This window comes from Acomys russatus, chromosome 2 (assembly GCF_903995435.1).
Source record: "Acomys russatus chromosome 2, mAcoRus1.1, whole genome shotgun sequence".
Taxonomy (NCBI): Eukaryota; Metazoa; Chordata; class Mammalia; order Rodentia; family Muridae; genus Acomys; species Acomys russatus.
In genome coordinates, this window is record NC_067138.1 from 26,112,526 (window position 1) to 26,132,877 (window position 20,352).

General features: G+C 38.9%; 1 protein-coding gene across 2 annotated transcripts in view; it reads right to left on the reverse strand.

The window, feature by feature from the left end:
• Positions 1-17,669: 17,669 nt before the first annotated feature.
• The window catches only part of Rb1cc1 (RB1 inducible coiled-coil 1), a 543,496-nt gene continuing 540,813 nt past the window's right edge, over positions 17,670-20,352 (reverse strand). For both annotated transcript variants that reach the window (XM_051159385.1, XM_051159381.1), the window contains exons 22-23: positions 19,058-19,128; positions 17,670-18,259 (exon numbers count right to left, since the gene is read on the reverse strand). In XM_051159385.1, coding sequence (XP_051015342.1) covers positions 18,182-18,259; positions 19,058-19,128 — 149 coding nt within the window. In that variant the 3' untranslated portion in view covers positions 17,670-18,181. The remainder of the gene's footprint in view (positions 18,260-19,057; positions 19,129-20,352) is intronic.

A 20,352-nucleotide genomic window follows, 5' to 3' on the forward strand; every position in this document is an offset into this window, starting at 1 on the left:
ACACAGGCTGAATACTAGTTACCAAAGGTTTTAGTAAATACCTGTTACCAAAGGTTCCAAAACCATACGAGTAGAAAGCAGATCAAGCATTTGGATGTAACAATTCCACACACTAAAAGCTAAAGTTCATCCCAGAAGAGAACTTAAACACCACCCCCCCAAAGAGGCAGGTGACTTAAACTATTGATTTAAAGAAAATTTAGCTGCTTTGTTGTGGAAGCCTGTGTAAGAAAGCTGTGAAATTACTGTGGACGTGGATAGGACAAAGTACAGGATGTGGCCGTCTAGATAGACAAGATGAATTTCTAGAAAGAGCTGAATAAACCATGATGAGTGCATGCACTTGAAGTTAAGGATATGAATGTTCTAGTATGTCTGCATTATCTTTGCAGCATAGATAAGGCAAACGATAGTGTTGGCCCCTTTCACATGGCCAAAGATGATAAGACATAGCACCAGGTGCATTCTCATGTTGTACTTGTATTTGCTTAGGCTAACTGTAAACATCACCTCATATTTTGCTTGTTTTTTTGTTGGGTTTTGTTGTTGTTGTTGTTGTTTGTTTGTTCTTTGTTTTTTCACTACTCTTGAGCTCAAATGCCTGAAATCCCCTGGTTATCCTATGCAGATCTTTTGGGATATTTTCAATGGAGACTTACCCTCTCTGGCTGGGGTGAGCCAACACTTCACTGATATTCTTGTCAAAACCACACAAGCAAACAGATAGACAGACAAACCAATACAAAAACAAAAACAAAACCGTCCATGGATCCCTGAGATAGCTCAGAGGAAAAGACACTTGAAGCCTCCTGATCTGAATTCTAAGTTGGGTCTTGGGTATCTACATGGTGGAAGGAAAGAACCGACTCTCACAAGTTGTCTTCTAACCTCCAGACAATTCTTCACCACTGTATCATGCGCGCACATGCACACACACACACACACACACACACACACACACACACACACACACCCTACACATACCCACAAAAGCTCACACCATAAATCAACATATGTAATAAAAATATAAAAAAAAATTACAAAAGCCGGTTCCACGTTTTTAGAGAATTCCTTAGCAGTTTTAAAAATACTTTGACCCACATATACATTGACCGTACTTCTTTTCCTGATATTTTGTGAGCACCTCTGGCTATAAAATGTGGCATATTTGCAGAATAGATTTCTTATGGAGTTGGCCATTTCATTTGGTTATTACAGTTGTTGGGGACCAATACTGACATTGTTTTGCTGCTGGAATAGACCTTTGGCTACATGCGAGGCAAGCTTTGGGGCACTGATTTGCAATGGTCTTGGGTTTTGAGAGAGGGTCTCTTCCTTCTGTGGTCTTCTTCCTTCCACCTCCTGTATGCTGGGATTTCCTTCAGGCACCACCATACCTGGCTTAAAGCACATTTTTCACTGATGTGTGGAAAAATCCACCTGTTTTTAACAGTGCTTAATTCTGTGCCTGTCTTGCTTTTTGTGTCTATAGCTCCTTTTTATTTATTTATTTATTTTTTTTTTCAGTTCATTGGGCATTATTCTAGAGTATGAGTGAGGCAAGGAGCAAAGTTTGCTTATTTTAAGAAGCAATACAACATCTTCCTGTGTGGGCTGAGCCACTGGGTAGATTTCATTCACTTGCCCTTTATGCTCCATGGGAGACCATCAGTAGAGTCAGACTCCTTCCTTTTGATGTGGCTGCAGACTTAGGTGATACGTCAGCCTAATCCAGAGAGAATGGAGGAGAGCCTGCAGTCAAGAGGTAGAGGACAGGAGTGCTGGAGCTGGGGTCTCTATGTGGTACTTGGTGCTATCAGGAAGATGGAGAAGGACCTGGCTTTAACACTTCAAAATAAAGGGAAGGAGAGATGGCTCAGTGGTTAATGATGCTTGCTGCTCTTCCACAGAACCAGAGTTCGATTCCAATTATTCATGACTGGTATCTCTCAGACCTCTGTAAATCCATCTCTGTGGGAGGCAACACATCCATTTGGCCTTGCAGGCACCTGTACACATATGCATGTGTGCACACATACACATACACACACACACACACACACAAATTAAACAAAAGAATTCAAAATAAGCTAGTCACTGTTGTATATACCTGTAATTCTAGCACTCATGAGGCAAAGTCACGAGTGTCATAAGTTTAAGACCTGTCCCTAAATAAATAAACATATACCACTATATAATGACCCTCTCCTAGGCCCCATCTATGCTATAGGCTGCATTATTTTTATTTTTATTTTTAAAAAGAACCACTGAATCTGGGTGGTGGTGGTGCATGCCTTCAATCCCAGCACTGGGGAGGCATAGGCAGGTGGATCTCTGTGAGTTCAAGGCCAGCCTGGTCTACAGAGCAAGTTCCAGGACAGCTAGAAGTATCACAGAGAGAAACTCTGTCTGGAAGAAAAACAACAGCAGCAACAACTAAAAAGAACCAATGATCTTTTGAGCAATAAGACTTTTGGAGGATATCGTGTTCTTCCCGAAAGACCCATGTACTGAAGTTTCTAGAAACTTTAGAAAGCCCCACTTACAGGATTTGTCACTGTAAACAGTCCTTTAGCACTGTGCTTTGTCCTGGATGCCGATCCCTCTCTGGTTCCTGCCTGCTGTGGTGAGCACCTCCTGTCTCAGGCACTTGTTACCATGAACTTCTGCTGTACCATGGATCCAGAATCAATAGCCAACAAATCTCGTTTGAATTCTCTGAAGTCAAGAACTAAAACAAATAATTCACCAATTGAGATGGTTTGCTCTGGCATTTGGTTAGAGCAATAGAAAGCTGATTAATGCTGCTTATAATTAACCTTTTTGAGTTTCAGCAACCTTATATGAAAAAGCACACAGAAAAATTTTATTCAGGTTGAAAATATGGTAAATGTGGACCATAAGTTGGTTAGAAAAAAGATAGATAGATAGATAGATAGATAGATAGATAGATAGATAGATAGACAGACAGAGTAAGCCAAAATAATTTGGAACCAAAATCCTTAAAATACTCATAGGGACAATACCAAGAGACTTATGGACTCATAAATTTGTTAACACTTCATTTGGGGGGGAGCATAACTAGAAACAAAGTTATAGATACTTATAAGAAGATGAACCATAAAAACTGGTCTCAATAAAATAGAAATGGCCACCAGGAAAACATTCAAACATATGTGGCTTTTACACAGAGACAAAAGGAAAGCAGAATCTAGTCCTGGGAACTGAAGTTCTCTTAGGAAAATAAAGTCAAAATAACAATAAAAGAAGTTTAAAACATATTCAGTATATTTTATGCAGAAGAGCAAAATAAAAATAGAGGTGAGAAAACTATGCTAGATGCTATGAATGGGAAGAAAATGAGGATAGGGTCTAAACATAAAATACACACACACATATATCTGTATGTGCAGATAGAGAGACTTTTTTTTAAACAGGGTCTCATACTGCCCAAGTTGGCCTTGAACTAGTACAGATAGCTGAGGATGACCTTGAAGTTATGATACTTTTGCTTCCATTTTCCAGTATGTGGAGTCCAGGTGTGCACCACCCCAATGGCTTATGCACTGCCTGGGATTAAAATCAGGGTTTGTGCATGTTAGTCAAGCACTCTACCAACTGAGCTACATCCCCAGCCCCAGAAAAAAAATGAAGGTAAACGTATCACATAAAAAAATTTAATGGTAAATATGTGAAAATATAAAATAATTATAAACATAAACCCACCTAACCATAAAGTATAAAATAATTTGTCAGAACTGTGAGTTGAAATGTGTAAATTATTTTCATGAAATTTAATGTATCTTTTTCTACAAATTTATCTTTTTTGTTGGTGTTGTGTGTAAGAAGTTTCATTTTTTTCCCACACAAAGGTTGTTTTTCTTCTTTCTTCTAAAAGTTTTGTTTTTCATTTCACATTTTGTAGAACAATACATTTTATATACATTTGTATGTGTTTCAGATAACTTCTGTGGCTACAATATACTCAAGGCTGAGGGAAGCTGGGGATTAAAAAAACTACATATAAAAAGTTGTTTCTTACAAAAAGAACAATTCGAAGAATCAACAAAACCAGGAGCTGGTTCTTTGAGAAAATCAACAAGATAGACAAACCATTAGCCAAACTAACTAAAAGGCAGAGAGACACCATGTAAAACAACAAAATCAGAAATGAAAAGGGAGACATAATAACAGACACTGAAGAAATACAAAGAATCATAAGATCCTACCTTAAAGGTATATATGCCACAAAATTTGAAAACCTAAGGAAAATGGACAATTTTTTTGATCGATTCCACTTGCCAAAATTGAATCAAGATCAGATAAACAAATTAAATAGTCTTATTAATTCTATAGAAATAGAAGCAATCACTGATAGTCTCAAACCAAAAAAAGCTCAGGGCCACATGGTTTCAACACAGAATTTTACCAGACCTTCAAAGAAGAGCTAATACCAACACTCTTCAAGCTACTCCAAAAGATAGAAATGAATGGAACTTTACCAAATTCATTCTATGAAGCCACAGTCACGTTGATACCTAAACCCCACAAAGACTAGAGAGAGAGAGAGAGAGAGAGAGAGAGAGAGAGAGAGAGAGAGAGAGAGAATTTCAGATCAATTTCTCTTATGAACATTGATGCAAAAATACTCAATAAAATACTTGTAAAGTGATTACAAGAACATATCAAAGACATCATTCACCATGACCAGGTAGGCTTCATTCCAGGAATGCAGGGTTTAATGTATGGAAATCCATCAATGTAATCCACCATATAAACAAACTGAAAGAAAAGAAACCACGTGATCATCTCCTTAGATGCAGAAAAAGCATTTGACAAAATCCAACACCCATTCATGTTTAAAGTTTTGGAGAGATTGGGAATACAAGGCACATACCTAAACATAATAAAGGCTATATACAGCAAGCCAATAGCCAACATCAAATTAAGTGGATAGATATTCAAGGAAATTCCTCTAAAATCAGGAACAAGGCAAGGCTGCCCACTCTCTCCATATCTCTTCAATATAATTCTTGAAGTTCTAGCCAGAGCAGTAAGACATCAAAAGGAGATCCAAATGGGAAAGGAAGAAGTCAAATTATCCCTATTTGCAGATGATACGATAGTGTACATAAGTGACCCCCAAAATTCCACCAGAGAACTCCTATAGCTGATAAACACCTTCAGCGAATTGGCTGGATACAAAATTAACTCAAAAAAGTCAGTAGCCTTCCTATATACAAATGACAAACATGCAGAGGAAAAAATTAGGAAAACCACACCCTTCACAATAGCCACAAGCAATATAAAATATCTAGGAGTAACTTCAACCAAGCAAGTGGAGAACTTGTTTGAAAAATAAAAACTTTAAATCTCTGAGGAAAGAGATTGAACATGACATCAGAAGATGGAGGGATCTCCCTTGTTCATGGATTAGGAGAATTAACATAGTGAAATGGCCATCTTACCAAAAGCAATTTACAGATTCAATGCAATCCCTATCAAAATACCTACACAATTTTTTGAAGACATTGAAAGATGAATTCTCAACTTCATATGGAAAAACAAAAAACCCAGAAAATCTAAAACAATTCTATACAATAAAAGATCCTCCGGAGGAATCTCCATATGTGATCTTAAGCTGTACTATAGAGCAATAGTAATTAAAACAGCATAGTACTGGCACAGTAATAGGCTGGTTGATCAATCAAATCAAAGACCCTGAAATGAATCTATACACATATAGTTACTTGATTTTTGACAAAGAAGCCAAATCTATTCAATGGAAAAAAGATAGCATCTTCAACAAATGGTGCTGGTCTAACTGGATGTCTACATGTAGAAAAATGCAATTAGACCCATATTTGTCACCATGCACAAAACTCAAGTCCAAGTGCATTAAAGACCTCAACATAAAACCAGAGACACTAAATCGGTTAGAAGAAAAAGTAGGGAAGAGCATGGAACACATTGGCACAGGAGACAACTTCCTGAACAGAATACCAACAGTCCAGGCCTTAAGGCCAACAATGAATAAATGGGACCTCGTAAGGCTAAGAAGCTTCTATAAGGCAGGAGATACTGTCAACAGAACAATGTTACAGCCTACAGACTGGGAAAAGATCTTTACCAACCCTACATCTGACAAAGGTTCAATATCCAAAATATATAAAGAACTCAAAAAATTAAACATCACAAAACCAAATAACCCAGTTGAGAAATTGGGCTCATAACTAAACAAAATTCTCAACAGAGGAATATGGATTGGCTGAAAAACACTTAAAGAAATTCTCAACGTCTTTAGTCATCAGAGAAATGCAAATCAAAACAACTCAGAGATTCCATCTTACACCCATCAGAATGGCTAAGATGAAAAATTCAAGCAACACCACATGCTGGCAAGAATGTGGAGAATGAGGAACATTCTTTCATTGCTGGTGGGAATGCAAACTTGTACAACCACTTTGGAAATCTATCTGGTGCTATCTCAGAAAACTGGGAATAGGGTTTCTTCAAGACCCAGATATTCCACTCCTTGGAATACACCAAGAAAATGCTTCACCACACAAGGACATATGCTCAACCATGTTCATAGCAGCTTTAGTCATAATAGCCACAACCTGGAAACAGCCTAAATGTCCCTCAGTTGAAGAATGGATAAAGAAACTGTGGTACATTTACACTACGGAATACTACTCAGCTATTAAAAACAAGGAATTCCTGAAATTTGTAGACAAATGGATGGAACTAGAAATGATCATAATGAGTGAGTTAACCCAGAAGCAGATAGGCGCACATGGTATATATACTCACTTATAATTGGGCACTAGCTCAAACAGCATCCCCACAAAAGACTGATATAGATGTGAGGACATCTTACTGAGACTCTAGGTAAGAGAAATATAGGCGATGGGGAAATAGAAGGACCCAGAGGGTCCTATAAACCTACATGAAGAACATATTGACAGGTGGATCGGGGTCCAGGGAGGTCTGCTCAAACTGTTGCACTAACCAAGGACAAGTAGTAAACATCGAACCCAAACTCTGATCTTGCCAATGGACCAGACATTCTTCACAGTTATGTGGAGAGTGGGGACTGACCCTGACATGAACTCTGGTGCCCCATATTTGTCACCTACCCTTGGTGAGGAGGCCTGGTGGCACTCAAGGAAAGAATAAGCAGGCTACCAAGATAAGACTTGATAGCCTATGACCATATAGTGGAGGAGGAGGTCCCCCTCCATCTTAGACCTAGAGGAGGGGAATAGGGTGAAAGCGGGCAAGAGGATGGAAAAGGAGGATACAAATGATGGCATAACAATTGAGTTGTAATCTGAATAAATTAATAGAAATGTTTAAAATACTCTTTCTTTTGGAGTCTGTTTTTAAAGCATTTCTGTAAACTAAGTACTCTGTTCCTTACTAGATGTGTCATTCTAGAGAGCAGGTTTTACAAAAGTCACTGGAATTTTCTTAAGAAAACAAGTCTTGAGATTTTTCAAGAAGACTTTGAGGCATATTGGTGATGAAGTTTGATGACAGGCACTGATACTGATGGGCTACCAATATGCTTGGTCGAGGTAGAGTCCTGGAATCCTACAGAAACAGGAAGTAGATGGGTACAGATCCTGGTCAGATGAAGCTTCTGTGTGGCCTGCAGTGCATGTCCCAAGCTTCTGCTGGTAATGTGTAAGTGGTTTGCCTTGTTTGCCCTTGTCCAGAATATTCCTTAAAGCAAAAGGTGTATTCCTGTCAAATACAAAGGCTGGTCTGAAACTCAAGTTTCTTGAGTATTCATTGGCTTTGAAAGCGTAGACTTCATTTGAACAGCTCAGACTGCCATGAGAGGCCCATGAAGAAGACATTGTCATTCTCCACGTCTGATGAGACATGTTCTTTCCAAAATATAGTTGTGTTCCTAATCAGGAAAATCACTGTTGATTCCATAACACCCACCTTGGTTTGGTATTACAGTGAATTTTGTATGTATTCGTGTGTACCTGTGTACATAGCTGGCATACATCTGTGTGAACATGCAGATGGAGGCCAGAGATCCATCACATATTTTCATCATCTGCTTTCTATTTCATTTTTAAACAGGTCTCTCACTGAAGCTAGGGCTCACCAATTCAGCTAATTGCGCTAGCAAGTAAGCTTCAGGGATGCTACAGCTTCTGTGTCCTGTGTCCATGACTGAGATTACAGATATGTACTACTGTGCCTGGCTTTTTACATGGGTGTTGGGATCTGACCTCAGATCTTTGTTTTTTGTTTTTTTGTTTTTGTTTTTGTTTTTTTGTTTTTTGAACTCAGATCTTTGTATGTGGCAAACACTGTACCCACTGAACCATATCCCCAGCCCCCTTCTTTGAAGTGTTGTCTGCTTGTTAGTACTAACAGTGAGGTCTGTGTAGCCTGGGTTGGTTTTAAACATGGCCATTTACCTGTTTCGGCCACCACAGTGCTGGGGTCACTAGATGCTGCCATGACTGGCTTAAAGTAATCTTGAAAATGTGACCTTCCATCTTTCACTTGTAAGCATTTGGGACTCAGTCAAAATAAAGGTTTTACATTTCTCAGCACATGAGGACATTAAAGTCACTTTAATGTAAGGCATTATTTAATGGAAACTTTCTGACCATCTGTTACTGTCAGCTTCTATACTTATAAAATAGGAACAACATTTCTACTGAGTAGGCATGTCAAAAGTACTCCAAATGTCAAGATATGTGTAAATAACCTGGGCCATTCACAGTTCCATGTGAATTTATTATATGAAGAAATCTATGAGGAGCTGGGCACAGTGGCACACACCGGCAATCCCAGTGGCATGGGAGACAAAGGCAGGCAGATCTCTGTGAGTTTGAGGCCAGCCTGGTCTACAAAGTGAGTCCAGGACAGCCAGGGCTACACAAGGAAACTCTGTCTCAAAACAAAACAAAACAAACAAAAAAACAAAGAAACAAACAAACAAACAAAAAATCCAACATCCCTCCCCCCAAAATCAAACCAAACCCAAAAACCAAAACTACGAAGAACCAACACAGGAAGTCAGACAATCCCTCCAGCCCAAAAAGAATAAGAAAAGCTTTTGGAAAAATATCTTGTAAACTAGAGAAACAATCCAAGGAGAAGTGGCTTCTAGAAGAATAAGCAGTCCATCCAAGACCAAAGATTGTTAGAGGCACAGTATAGGCTATTCATCATCTTAAGACCCTGAACAATTGAGATGAGCAGCAAACAGGAAAGTGGGCAAAGAAGGGCCCTAGAAAAGAGAACTTGTTATAATAAGGTTGCCACGAGAAAAATACTACTGAATTCTTTATCCCTGTTGGAAAGCAGATTTATCAAAAAGTTGTCAAATTCCTCTTGGTTACTCCCCAGAACTTGATGGAAAAATGGTGCCACTGAAGGCGCCACATACTTTATCACAGAACATGGAGAAAATAAAGCTGGCACTGACCTGGAGCTTCAACCATCCTGGCTAGCTTTCATGACATGGGAAGGTATTATGCACAAACACTGCTGGAGGAGAAAGTACTTACTGATCCTACTCAGTTTTGAAATGTGACCTACAAAAATGAGTGTCCTGTCAAGATAGACTTGCTGATGGCATGGGGTATATGAAAAGTAACCACTAGAAACCTAAAAGAAGAACATCATGATGGGCGGATTGGGGCCCAGGGGGGGTCTGCTCAAACTATTGCACTAACCAAGGACAATACAATAGTAAACATCAAACCCCTACTCTGCTCTACCCAATGGACAGGACATTCTCCATAGTTATGTGGAGAGTGGGGACTGACTTAAACAAGAACTCTGGTGCTCCATATTTGACCATGTCCTCTGAGTGGGGAGGCCTGTTGCCACTCAAAGAAAGAATAAGCAGGCTACCAAGATGAGACTTGATAGCCTATGACCATATAGTGGGGAAGAAGGTCCCCCTCCGTCATAGACCTAGGGGAGGGGAATAGGGTGAAAGTGGGAGGGAGGGAGGAATGGGAGGATACAAGTGATGGGATAACAATTGAGTTGTAATCTGAATAAATTAATAAAATCTTTAAAAAGAAAAAGAAAAGTAACCAAACACTTTTTGATTGGATTTAAGGCCCACTCCATAAGATGGAATCTGGTATTGGTATTTATGCCAAGAACCTGTGGCTAGATAGGTCATATGCGTTAGGGGAGAACCTATGTGAATTTTTCTTCTAAATTCACATAGGATTATAACAACTTCTAATGGCAACTCTATGCCCATAAATTAGTACATCTCTCAGCCTTCCACAGAGAAACTTTAGCTTATAGTAAATGCAATTAACAGAGACAAAGACTTATTTTGAAAAAAAAGAAAGGAACTTTAGAGTGTTCAGTCTTAAATGAGACATCTATACCACAGTCCTTCCCACAAGGCCAAGGGATCATTGGAGAAGAGGGAGTCAGGAAGATTGTAAGAGCCAAGAGTGGTGGATGACTACGAGCAAATAGCATTTAATGGACACAACAGGGCCACTGGCACATGTGAATTCACCATTACTGTGAGAGCACACACAAGATTTACATAAGATCAAGCCAGACAAAATCCCAACATGGATAGGGAATGTAGGCATGAAATTCCCCCCAGCTGAAGAGCTATAGATATTAATAGCTTTTTAGTGAAATAAGTTTTCTCTAAGAATGTGACTCCTCAGAGTCTGACCACCTTTTAGGGCAGGCCCCACACTGGAGAGTATTTGGACAGCACCAAATGGACTCCTTAAGTTTTTCATTTGTTTGTGACTGGGTCTTTTTACAGAGCCCTCTCTGTCCTGGAACTCACTATGTAGATCTGCCTGCCTCTGCCTTCTGAGTGCTGGCAATAAAGGTGGGCACCACTATACTCAGATGATTCCATACGTTTTTAAAAATAAAGTGACAGGAAGTTGAGTTAGTATGGAAGTGGGAGTAGATCTTGGGGAAGAAAGGAACTTGGCCAAACTACATTTTTTATGAAAAAAATCAAAGAATTAATAACACCATCTTAAAGGAGAAAAGTTATCCCCTGGAAAACAAGAAATAATAGCAAAGGATAGATGGCTGTGGCAACCAGCTGTAAAAGCCACCTAATCTTGTGCATGCTTTCTCAGGACTTCTCAGACAGGTACATTTTAGCCTGAATTTGAACACTTGGGGCCAGATGTCTTAAAGGTTCTGTAAACTTTGTGAGATGGAAACCAGCTGAAGGTGGTGAGGCGCTGGAGAAAGTTCTCAGGGATGTTATCTGCCCCTTTCATGTCTCACTCTGCTTCTTGGTCACCTAATGTGAGCAACCTCACACTCTTGCCTTCATGATCTGAGTTCCTTCTGCCGTGAAGACAGGAGCCAAGAGTTCTTTCTTATGTTGCTTGTGTAGGGCATTCTGTTATAGCAGTGCAAGGTTAACAGACCCTACCTCTTGATGTTCTGGCCTAAGAACTGTAACTGGCTTATGATGTGAGAACCGTCTCAATGGACAATGGGTGTGACTTTTGAGGCTGTGAGGGGTTTGTATGTTTCTAGTCAGCACTGGTATGTTGGCAAACCAGGATCTAGAACTGGAAGATGATCTGCCATCCCCAACCCATGTAAGACTGGAGTGATGATCAAGCCCACAGTGCCTTTCTGAGCATTCTTATTTAGGACACTGTTACTTCTAGAACATCTCACTGTATTTTCAAATGTGAACACTGCCTTCATCCCTCTGGGGGAGGTTCAGAAGATGAAATGAGCATTGCCAAGCTCCACGGGATGCTGCATTCATTACCTTGGCTGTGGCTAAGTGAGAATGCTCAGGAGAATGTAGTACTTCTGTGAAATAGCTATTAAGCAGATGAAGGCAGATGGGAAGTATAGCTTTCTGTTAGAAAATGCAACCTGCTTGGAAGACAGTATGAAGAAGCCATGCTCAAACAGGTTGCATATAGAGATAAACATGTAATCTGTGGTAAGAGAAAAGGCTGAGAATGTAGACAGTTTATGCATGCGAGACAAGCTATACATTTTCTGAAGAGTTATGGTTAAGCATATAAGCATTTGTGCTCATCTTCTGGGCTAGTTAAGGTCATAGTCACTGGTAGAACAGAATTCCAGAGAGATTACAACTGACACCAACAACATGAGCTCTCCAGCTCTACTGGAATTGGATGATGACATTTCTAAAGCAGTTAAGGAGAATTACAACATCATTTTGGAATCAAATTGTCAGAAGCTTTTTTAGGTGCCACAAAACCAGAGTTCTGAAATAAACCCTAACATTTGCAGAAACAAAAACTGTTAAGAGCTATGGAACCCTCCGGAAACTCCTAAAATGGTCAACATGAAAGTTAAGTGTAATTTCAAGGAATAACAGCACATGGACCTAAGTGTAAGATGCACAGAAAGGTTCAGCAGTGTTTCCATGGGGTGCAACCTCTGCAGATAGCAAGGCAGCCCCAAAGGCACTCTGATAGGACACATGCATGCTACTGCTTTGATCTGAAGATATATGAAGGGTGGAACCTGAGTCTATCTTAAGGGTTGCTACTTTTAACACTGGAAATGGCTATTGCTGGTAAGCTTTAAGGTAGGAACGAAAGAAACTGGTATTGCTTACCCTAAATGGCTGCCAAGTCTTGAGACAACCAAGAAGTATGTAAACCAAATAGCTTACAACTGACTGGCCTCTTTACCACTATGTTAAGAACTGCTGGAAAGAATTTCCATCTCACCCATAAAGATTATAAACTATACTACTTTGAAATTTTGGCTAAAGACAATGTACCAAGCGTATGACAAACACAAGAACTACTGATATGCAGAAATAAGTCTTGCTCCCTTGTTTTTAAATAATTATGATAGGTAAATTTATGAAAACTAAGCATTACCAGCTTTGGTTGGCTTTAGTCCACATGTACCCACATGATTCTGCTTGATTGTATGGTGCTGAGGACCAAACACAAGGACTCACTGTGGGCAAGCAGTCCAGTGAAAATGTATACCCTGCCTGCATTTTTTTTAAAGCCCATGGTTATCTGTCTATCTAAATCTTAAAGGATAACAGCTACTTTAGACTCACTTTTTAAAAGGAAATATTAATTTACAACTTTCTCCTCTGCATGTCACCTCTGCTTGTTAACTCTGTGGTGGTTCTGATTTTGACCCAAAGAATGTGGTAGAAGCCTCTGACCTTTGTTGTCCCTCTTTGTAGAGTGTTGCTGATGCTCTTGGTAAGCATCAGTCTTGAAGGGTGATGCTTTCATGCGGTATTCCTAAATCTCATCTATAAGGACATTCCATACAGACTATCCAGCCGCAGCCATCACACATCTACAGCCAAATGAATAAATGGTTTTATCTTAGGCCCCAAAGTGTTAAAATCATGACACAACAAACATTTAATACAGAAGTTCCAACAGAAAGATCTGGATAAAACAAAAACCCAAGCTGGGAGGGGTGGTACATACCTATAATCCTAGCACTTGAGAAGGAGTTCAAGGCCACCCTGGTCTACAAAGCCCAGGATAGTCAGGGTTACAGAGAAACTCTCTCCAAAAAAAACAAAGAACCCAAAGCCAGAACATACTGCTATAACAGACTATTAGTAAAGATCAAAAAGGTAGAGAAAATGCTGTTGTCTAAAAACAGCAAAACAACTGGCCATACTAGTGTTACTATCATGCTTGCTAAGGCTGCCAGGACATGTTCAAGGCATGTTAATAGGCTTATTTCAGCTGTTTTGGTGAAGCAAGAAAACAGAGGAAAGAAACACTAAAATGTTCGGTCTGTGAGAGTAACTTAAAGTAAAGGATTACTTAGACTAAGGAGTTGTGCTCAGCAAGTTCAAGATTTTGAGAGTGGATGTTATGTGATCATGATCAACATAGACTGTGAGGTCCTCTGTTAAGATGTCACTGTTAAGTCAGTACTCTGAGCTAGACAACGTGACACCTACAATTGTTTCCTCATACCATACTATCACTCCAAGAGGTGTGAGTTTGATTTGGCTACCATGTTAATGACAAAAGGCAAAGCTTTTCCAACATAAGGCCATGGAAGCCCACTTTCGCATCTATTTAAATACTGATGTTTTAGAAGAACCACCAGGAAACAAGTGGAACTATACTGGCAGGTAATATGACAGCCTTAACAGCCCCACCTCTCACACAGTCAAACAGTTAACTTTCACAATATAAGAGCAACAAATAAAACTTAATTCACTGTGACCAAACAGTGGCATTAGATAGCACTGAAACACCTAGGAATGGATCCAAGCGAGATCTTGCATACCAAAACTGTAAAACACTGACAAGATGAAACCAACCTCCTCTGTGGCTGAACACACACAGTACCACGGGATCTGCAACGCTCCCCCAGTGAATGATATATTTAATGTGATCCCTATTAAAATCCCACTTTAAAAATGTAACAAAAATGTTTTGAAAAAAACATCAGCTCGACACAAGCTAGAATTATCGGGAAGAGGAACTTCAATTGAGAAAAATCTCCATTAGTTTGTCCTTAGGAAAGGCTGTAGAGCATTCCCTTGAATGATTCCTGTGGGAGTGCACTGAGCACGCTATTGAGTAGTAGCATTCCACTGTAGCCTCTGCTTCAGCTCCTGCCTGCCTTTCTTCAGTTATGGAGTGTGACCTAAGAGGTGAAAGGTGAAATAAACTGCTTTCTCCGCACATTACTTTAGGTCATGGTGTTTTATTACAACAAAGAAAGAAATTGTTACCAAGTGTGTGGGCTATTGCTGTGACGGAACTGAGCATATTTTTGTTAGGACTGTAGAAGGACCTTTGCAATTCTGGGCTGGGAAAGCCGCTGAGTAGTTTACAACCAGTGGGTAGTTGTGAGAGCTCAGAAGGTAAGAATGGTAGGAGTGCAGATGATGGGGTCAAAGCTTAAGTTTCAGAGGAAACTATGACTCGGTGGTGTCTGGGCAGCCGGGGCTGAAGAATCAGCTGTGATTAAGAAGAAGCCAGCATCATGGAGGCAAAAAATCTTCTGGAAAGTGTTTCCTCAGGGTCAACACCCAGAAGCTGTGGGCCAGAGGGGCCAATGTTATCATCATTAGTTTAACGTGGTAATGAACAAGACAATTCAGATGTGAACTCTCAGCTGGCTAGCTATCTGCCACGAGCAAGCCACCTCTGCTCCATCATCACCATGGACTACTCTTTTGAAACTATAAGCCAAATAACAACCTTTCTTCTATTAGTTGCCTTTCTTGTTATCACAACCAACAAAAAGGTCACTGTAGTTCACAATCTGATTTTAATATCAGGAACAAGTAAAGCTCAGACTCTTGGAACACTTGCAACATGAAATCCTAAGTTAAAGAAGCATGGAAACAGAATAAAGGGGACATAGAAACTCAAGTTAGTGAGAAAGAGGCATAAAACAGAATGAACAGGACACAGAAACCCACATTAGGCAGCCATGACAGCCTATGCCTTTAATCCCAGCACTTGGGAAGCAGGGACAGGTGAATCTCTGTGAGTCTGAGGCCAGCCTGGTCTAACAGAGTGAGTTCCAGGACAGCCCGGGATACAGAGAAACCCTGTCTCAAAAAATAAAAACAAAGTACATATGTTTGGCTGGGCCCAGTTGCACTAACAGCACTTAGGGAGGCAGAGGAAGGAGGATCTCTGTAAGTTTGAGACCAGCCTGGACCACAAAGCAAGTCCAAGTCAGCTAAAGCCACACAGAGAATGCCTGTCCTGAGAAAAAACAACAAAAAATTAGTGTGATGTGACAAACTAAGAAAAATTAGGTGGTACAGTCTATTAAAAAAAAAAACTTTTATACCTTATTCACTTTTTCAAAACAATACAATATTAGTTATTTGAGTTCTGCACACCACTTTTAGCTATTTTTCTCAGAGACAGGGTCTTATAGCCCATGTTGGCTTTAAACTTTGGGTCCTCTTCAGATGTTTGTGAAGTGCTGGATTTACAGGCACGAGCCAGGCATATACAGTGCTTTTATTATATCAAATTACCAGCATTGCAATAAACATATATAACACATGCATCCTTAAAAGGTTTACAGTAAACACTTTTTTCTCCCATGGGCTCTTCAGATGGGGTCTTTTCCTGTTGCTCAAGCACACCTATCTCAGGCTCCTGAGATACTGGAACCATATGTGGCCCCTATAAAGCTACATTTCTGTTCACCTCAGGACTATACTGTACAAAGAGATCTTTATAATAGCTAACACTTATCAAGTACTGAACACATTCCTAAGATTGCTTAAATCATTAATATTTATAATTTGCATTGAAAGTGCAAAATATACTAAATAGGTTCCATTACCCTGTTTTAAATACCAAACAAATGTGTCAGTTTATGGAAGTCTAAAAGTTGTATCTGAGACTGGAAGCTAGGCATTCTAGCTGCAAACCTCACATAATGCTTTTCATTATGTAAAACTAAGAACTCAATAAATTTAAGCTTTTGGAAATGATTTTTCTTCTAAGAATCATTTTAGTTCTCATTTGCTATTGAAAAGTATTAGTGAACATTGGTGAGATGAATATGGAAGTACAAAAACAATCAACAAGTGGTTAAGAGTGTTCGTTGCTCTTGCAGAGGACCTGGGTTCAGTTCCCAGAACCCATATAGAAGCTCACAACTGTCTGTAACAGCCTCTACTGACATACATGCAGGCAAAACACACCAATGCACAAAAATGATATTAGATCAATTACCTTAAGGAAAGAGATTTAGTGTCAGAAAACATAAGTATTTCCACAGCATAGTAATCAAATATTAAGTCTGAAGAGCACCAATTAAGTAAATGGCCTGCATTAGCAGACTCAGACACAAACACAACTTTAAAAAAATACAGAGTCATTTGTTACATTTTTAGTCTGTGCATAAAGATGTCATTGAAGGATTAAATAGAAACATATGAAATCATTTGTTCATTTATTCATTAATATGTTGTCAAATTCGGTATTCTATACACTATGATGTTTATTCCATTTTCATTCTATTAGATTACATATTTATAAAAATATCCAACTTATTTTATGAAGAAATTAAATATTTCTGAAAAAGAATCATTTTATTACTGCTCTTTAACAACTCTGAAGAAACTCTTTCAGGTCACCCAGCTACTTCAACGCTTGTTGCTCAGTGCCAGCGTCTAAAGCTCCAGTTCACACTGTTCTGTTCCACAGAACATCACTTCACCCTGTTACATAGGATACAAACATTTTTTGTAATAAACATGTTTCTCTTTGATACAGAATAATTTTCACCCTTCCCAGCAATCACGCAAATATATTAAAAATGTAACCTTCAAAAGGCGCACACATTTACACTTTCAATTCTTTATTGTCTTAAAATTGTACAGGTCCTTTACAATACGGAATTTTGTAATTTAAATGACCTCTGAATGTTAATGTACAATGAATATCTTTTTCTGAAGCTCAACCATGAAATACGAGTTCATCAATATGATTATTTGACTCAGTCCTAAGATGCTGAGAAGTCTGAGTCCCGCACTTGAAAACATGAGTGGTGCAGACTCCTCTTCTCTGGAAAGCCCAGATGATCTGTGTGAAAAGTGCTTTTGAAGATTGCTCATTATTTATGGCTGATCTTAAAGTCAGTCAAATTACACTGCTTTTTTTTTTTTTTGAAACATTAAAGGGTATTTAAAAAAAAAACGAATAATGAATTTATTTTAGCAGTCTTCTGAGGCAAACTCAAAATTACGATTATCTGCATGCAATAACACTCTTCGTTAAATAGTTTGGAAGATTTATACATTTTATAAAGAACGTGTTAAAGAGTGCAAGGACTCTTGAGTTCACAAGAGGACAAATGCTGGTAACAACACTGATATCTATTCAGCTAATGTTTATTAACAGGCAATTAATGAGGCTAGTCACAAGCCACAGTGCAGGCTCTGCCCTTGGAGAACATCTAGTTTGGTCCGCATTTCTAGTTATTTGGGTGGAAACAAAACAAAACCATTTCAATTCAGCCAAGAATTTTAATAAATTTATTATTCCTAAGATGTAGCCACTTAAAAGGTAAGTGCAGTCCACAAGTGAAGTATATTGTCATGATGACTTCTGTAAAAAAGGATGATCAGTCGTTTTTGGAGTGATTTATGAGCACTAGAGGACAAATCGGAAAATGGTATCAGCTGTGGAGATTTCTTCTGTAGCTATACTTTCTTATTCCATGACACAGCTTTCACTCTGTAAAACTTTGTCCCCAAAGGAACTTTAAATCTGTTTTGTGCCTAAGAAGGAAAGAAAAAAGGGAATCACTGAATGGCCAAACCAAATTATACAACTGTTCTTCTACCGTACTGCTTAGTGCTAGAGTATTGGGAGGGCTGTGAAGTAGAGTCGTTATTCTCTATCAAAGTACAAAAGAGATGCTTTTGACCAAGTGAGAAAATACTGGGTAACTAACACTGATGTGCACACACTTGTGCATGGAGGTGGGGGTAGAAGAGCACTGTAGCACCCTGTTATACAGTCTGAATAATATACATGTCAGTTGTCCTGCAACTCACTATGCAGACTAGACTGGCTTCAAATTTGTAGCATTCCTCCTGCCCCTGCCTCAGAAAGGGTGGAATAAACAGGTGCATCAATTTATAGCTCATGATGGCTCAACTATTGATCCTTTTGTCTCTGCCTTGGCTTCTCAAGTACTTTGATTACAGGTATACTACCAATCCTGGCTTGTCAGTTTTATTTTAAGCCTCCAAATAAAGATTTGAAAGCATCTTTCATCAATGGGGTAGCATATGAAAAATGAATACAAACCAACTACATACAGAGTTCACTGCTGCTAGTAGTTATGGAGTGTGCTTTCAACATGAGTTATACCAGCTGTTCCCCTTTGTAGGTGAATGGACCATTGGCACTCTACCTCTTCTATCTGAAGGTAATAGCAATATTTATATGATTTCTGGCTTAAACTCAATTTAACAAAAAACAAGCTATAAGTGAGCACAAATCTGAAAATACTGGAACCACTTTCATACCATAAAATTCCCAGTTCTACTATTACAGGGCATAGTTCTTACCTTTTTGGCTTGACAGTATTCCTTTTCCATTACTTTCCCAAGGACCCAGGGTCTTCTAGATGCACCTGAAGCTAATGAATAAATTGCTCATTTATTTTTCAAAGTTCATTCATGAAAAAAAGAACCTCAGAATCAAAACAGTAATGGAGTTCTCATAAAAATGTGTAAAGATTTGTAAAAACACTGAACTCACTGAAAAAAATGTATTTAAAAAAAAGTGTGCTTTTAAAAGTATTCATTACTCAAGTAACACTAGTAATCTAAGTAGCAGTCATGAACCAATAACTAATTCGACACTGCCACCTACTGAAGGAACTATGATGATCCACTTCTAGGGTCTATGTAAATGAAGAAGACTTCTGGGTGAGTGGCAGTCCTTCAGTGTGGGTTGGAACCTGCACAATTGGGGCTCAGTAATCAATCAATAATGGTAAAAGCAAATTAAGTCTACATACAAGTGGACTTTCTGTGCACAGAGACCAAGAACAATGGAGAGTACAGGAACACTAGTGAGAGAGGCAAGCACTTTCTTTTAAAATTCATTATAATAGTTGCACCCATTTTCAGATTTACATGTTTAGAAATACATATAGGAAATAATGCACATAAGACAAAATGCTAACAGTTGAATCTGGGGTAAATATGTGGATTTTCTATGCCCTTATACATCTTTTTTTGCTTTGTTTTTTAAGATTTATTATTTATACAGTATTCTGCCCTCACATGTGCCTGCAGGCCAGAAGAGGGCACCAGATCTCAATATGGCTGGTTGTGAGACACCATGTGGTTGCTGGGAATTGGACTCAGGACCTTAGGAAGAGTAGACAGTGCTCTTAACCTCTGAGCCATCTCTCCAGCCCACATCTTTATATAGTTTTTACGGAATTATTTTCATCTAAAAATGTAAGGAGCTGGGATACAACTTGGACACAGACACAAGATTTGATCCCCAGACTGTGAAAAACAAAACCTCTACAAGCAAATATAACATTTAAACAAGAACAAGGCCAGAAGGAAAAGAAATGCGGGCAGGTATTGTGCTTCATGCCTGTAAACCCAGCACTGGAGAAAGTACAGAGAGATGGATCCAGGAGCTCAAAACCAAACTCAGATTCAGGGCAGTTTGGTATCAGTCTGGAATATATGAGACTTTGTGTCAAAAAGCCAAAAAATAAACAGTAAGAAAAATGTTACCTGCTTCATAAATTTCAACATGAAAATAAATTAAGTTGTATCCTTCTCACTGTTCATGGTTATGTAAGTACTGCCCCACAGATATTCTCCATAGCTCATTC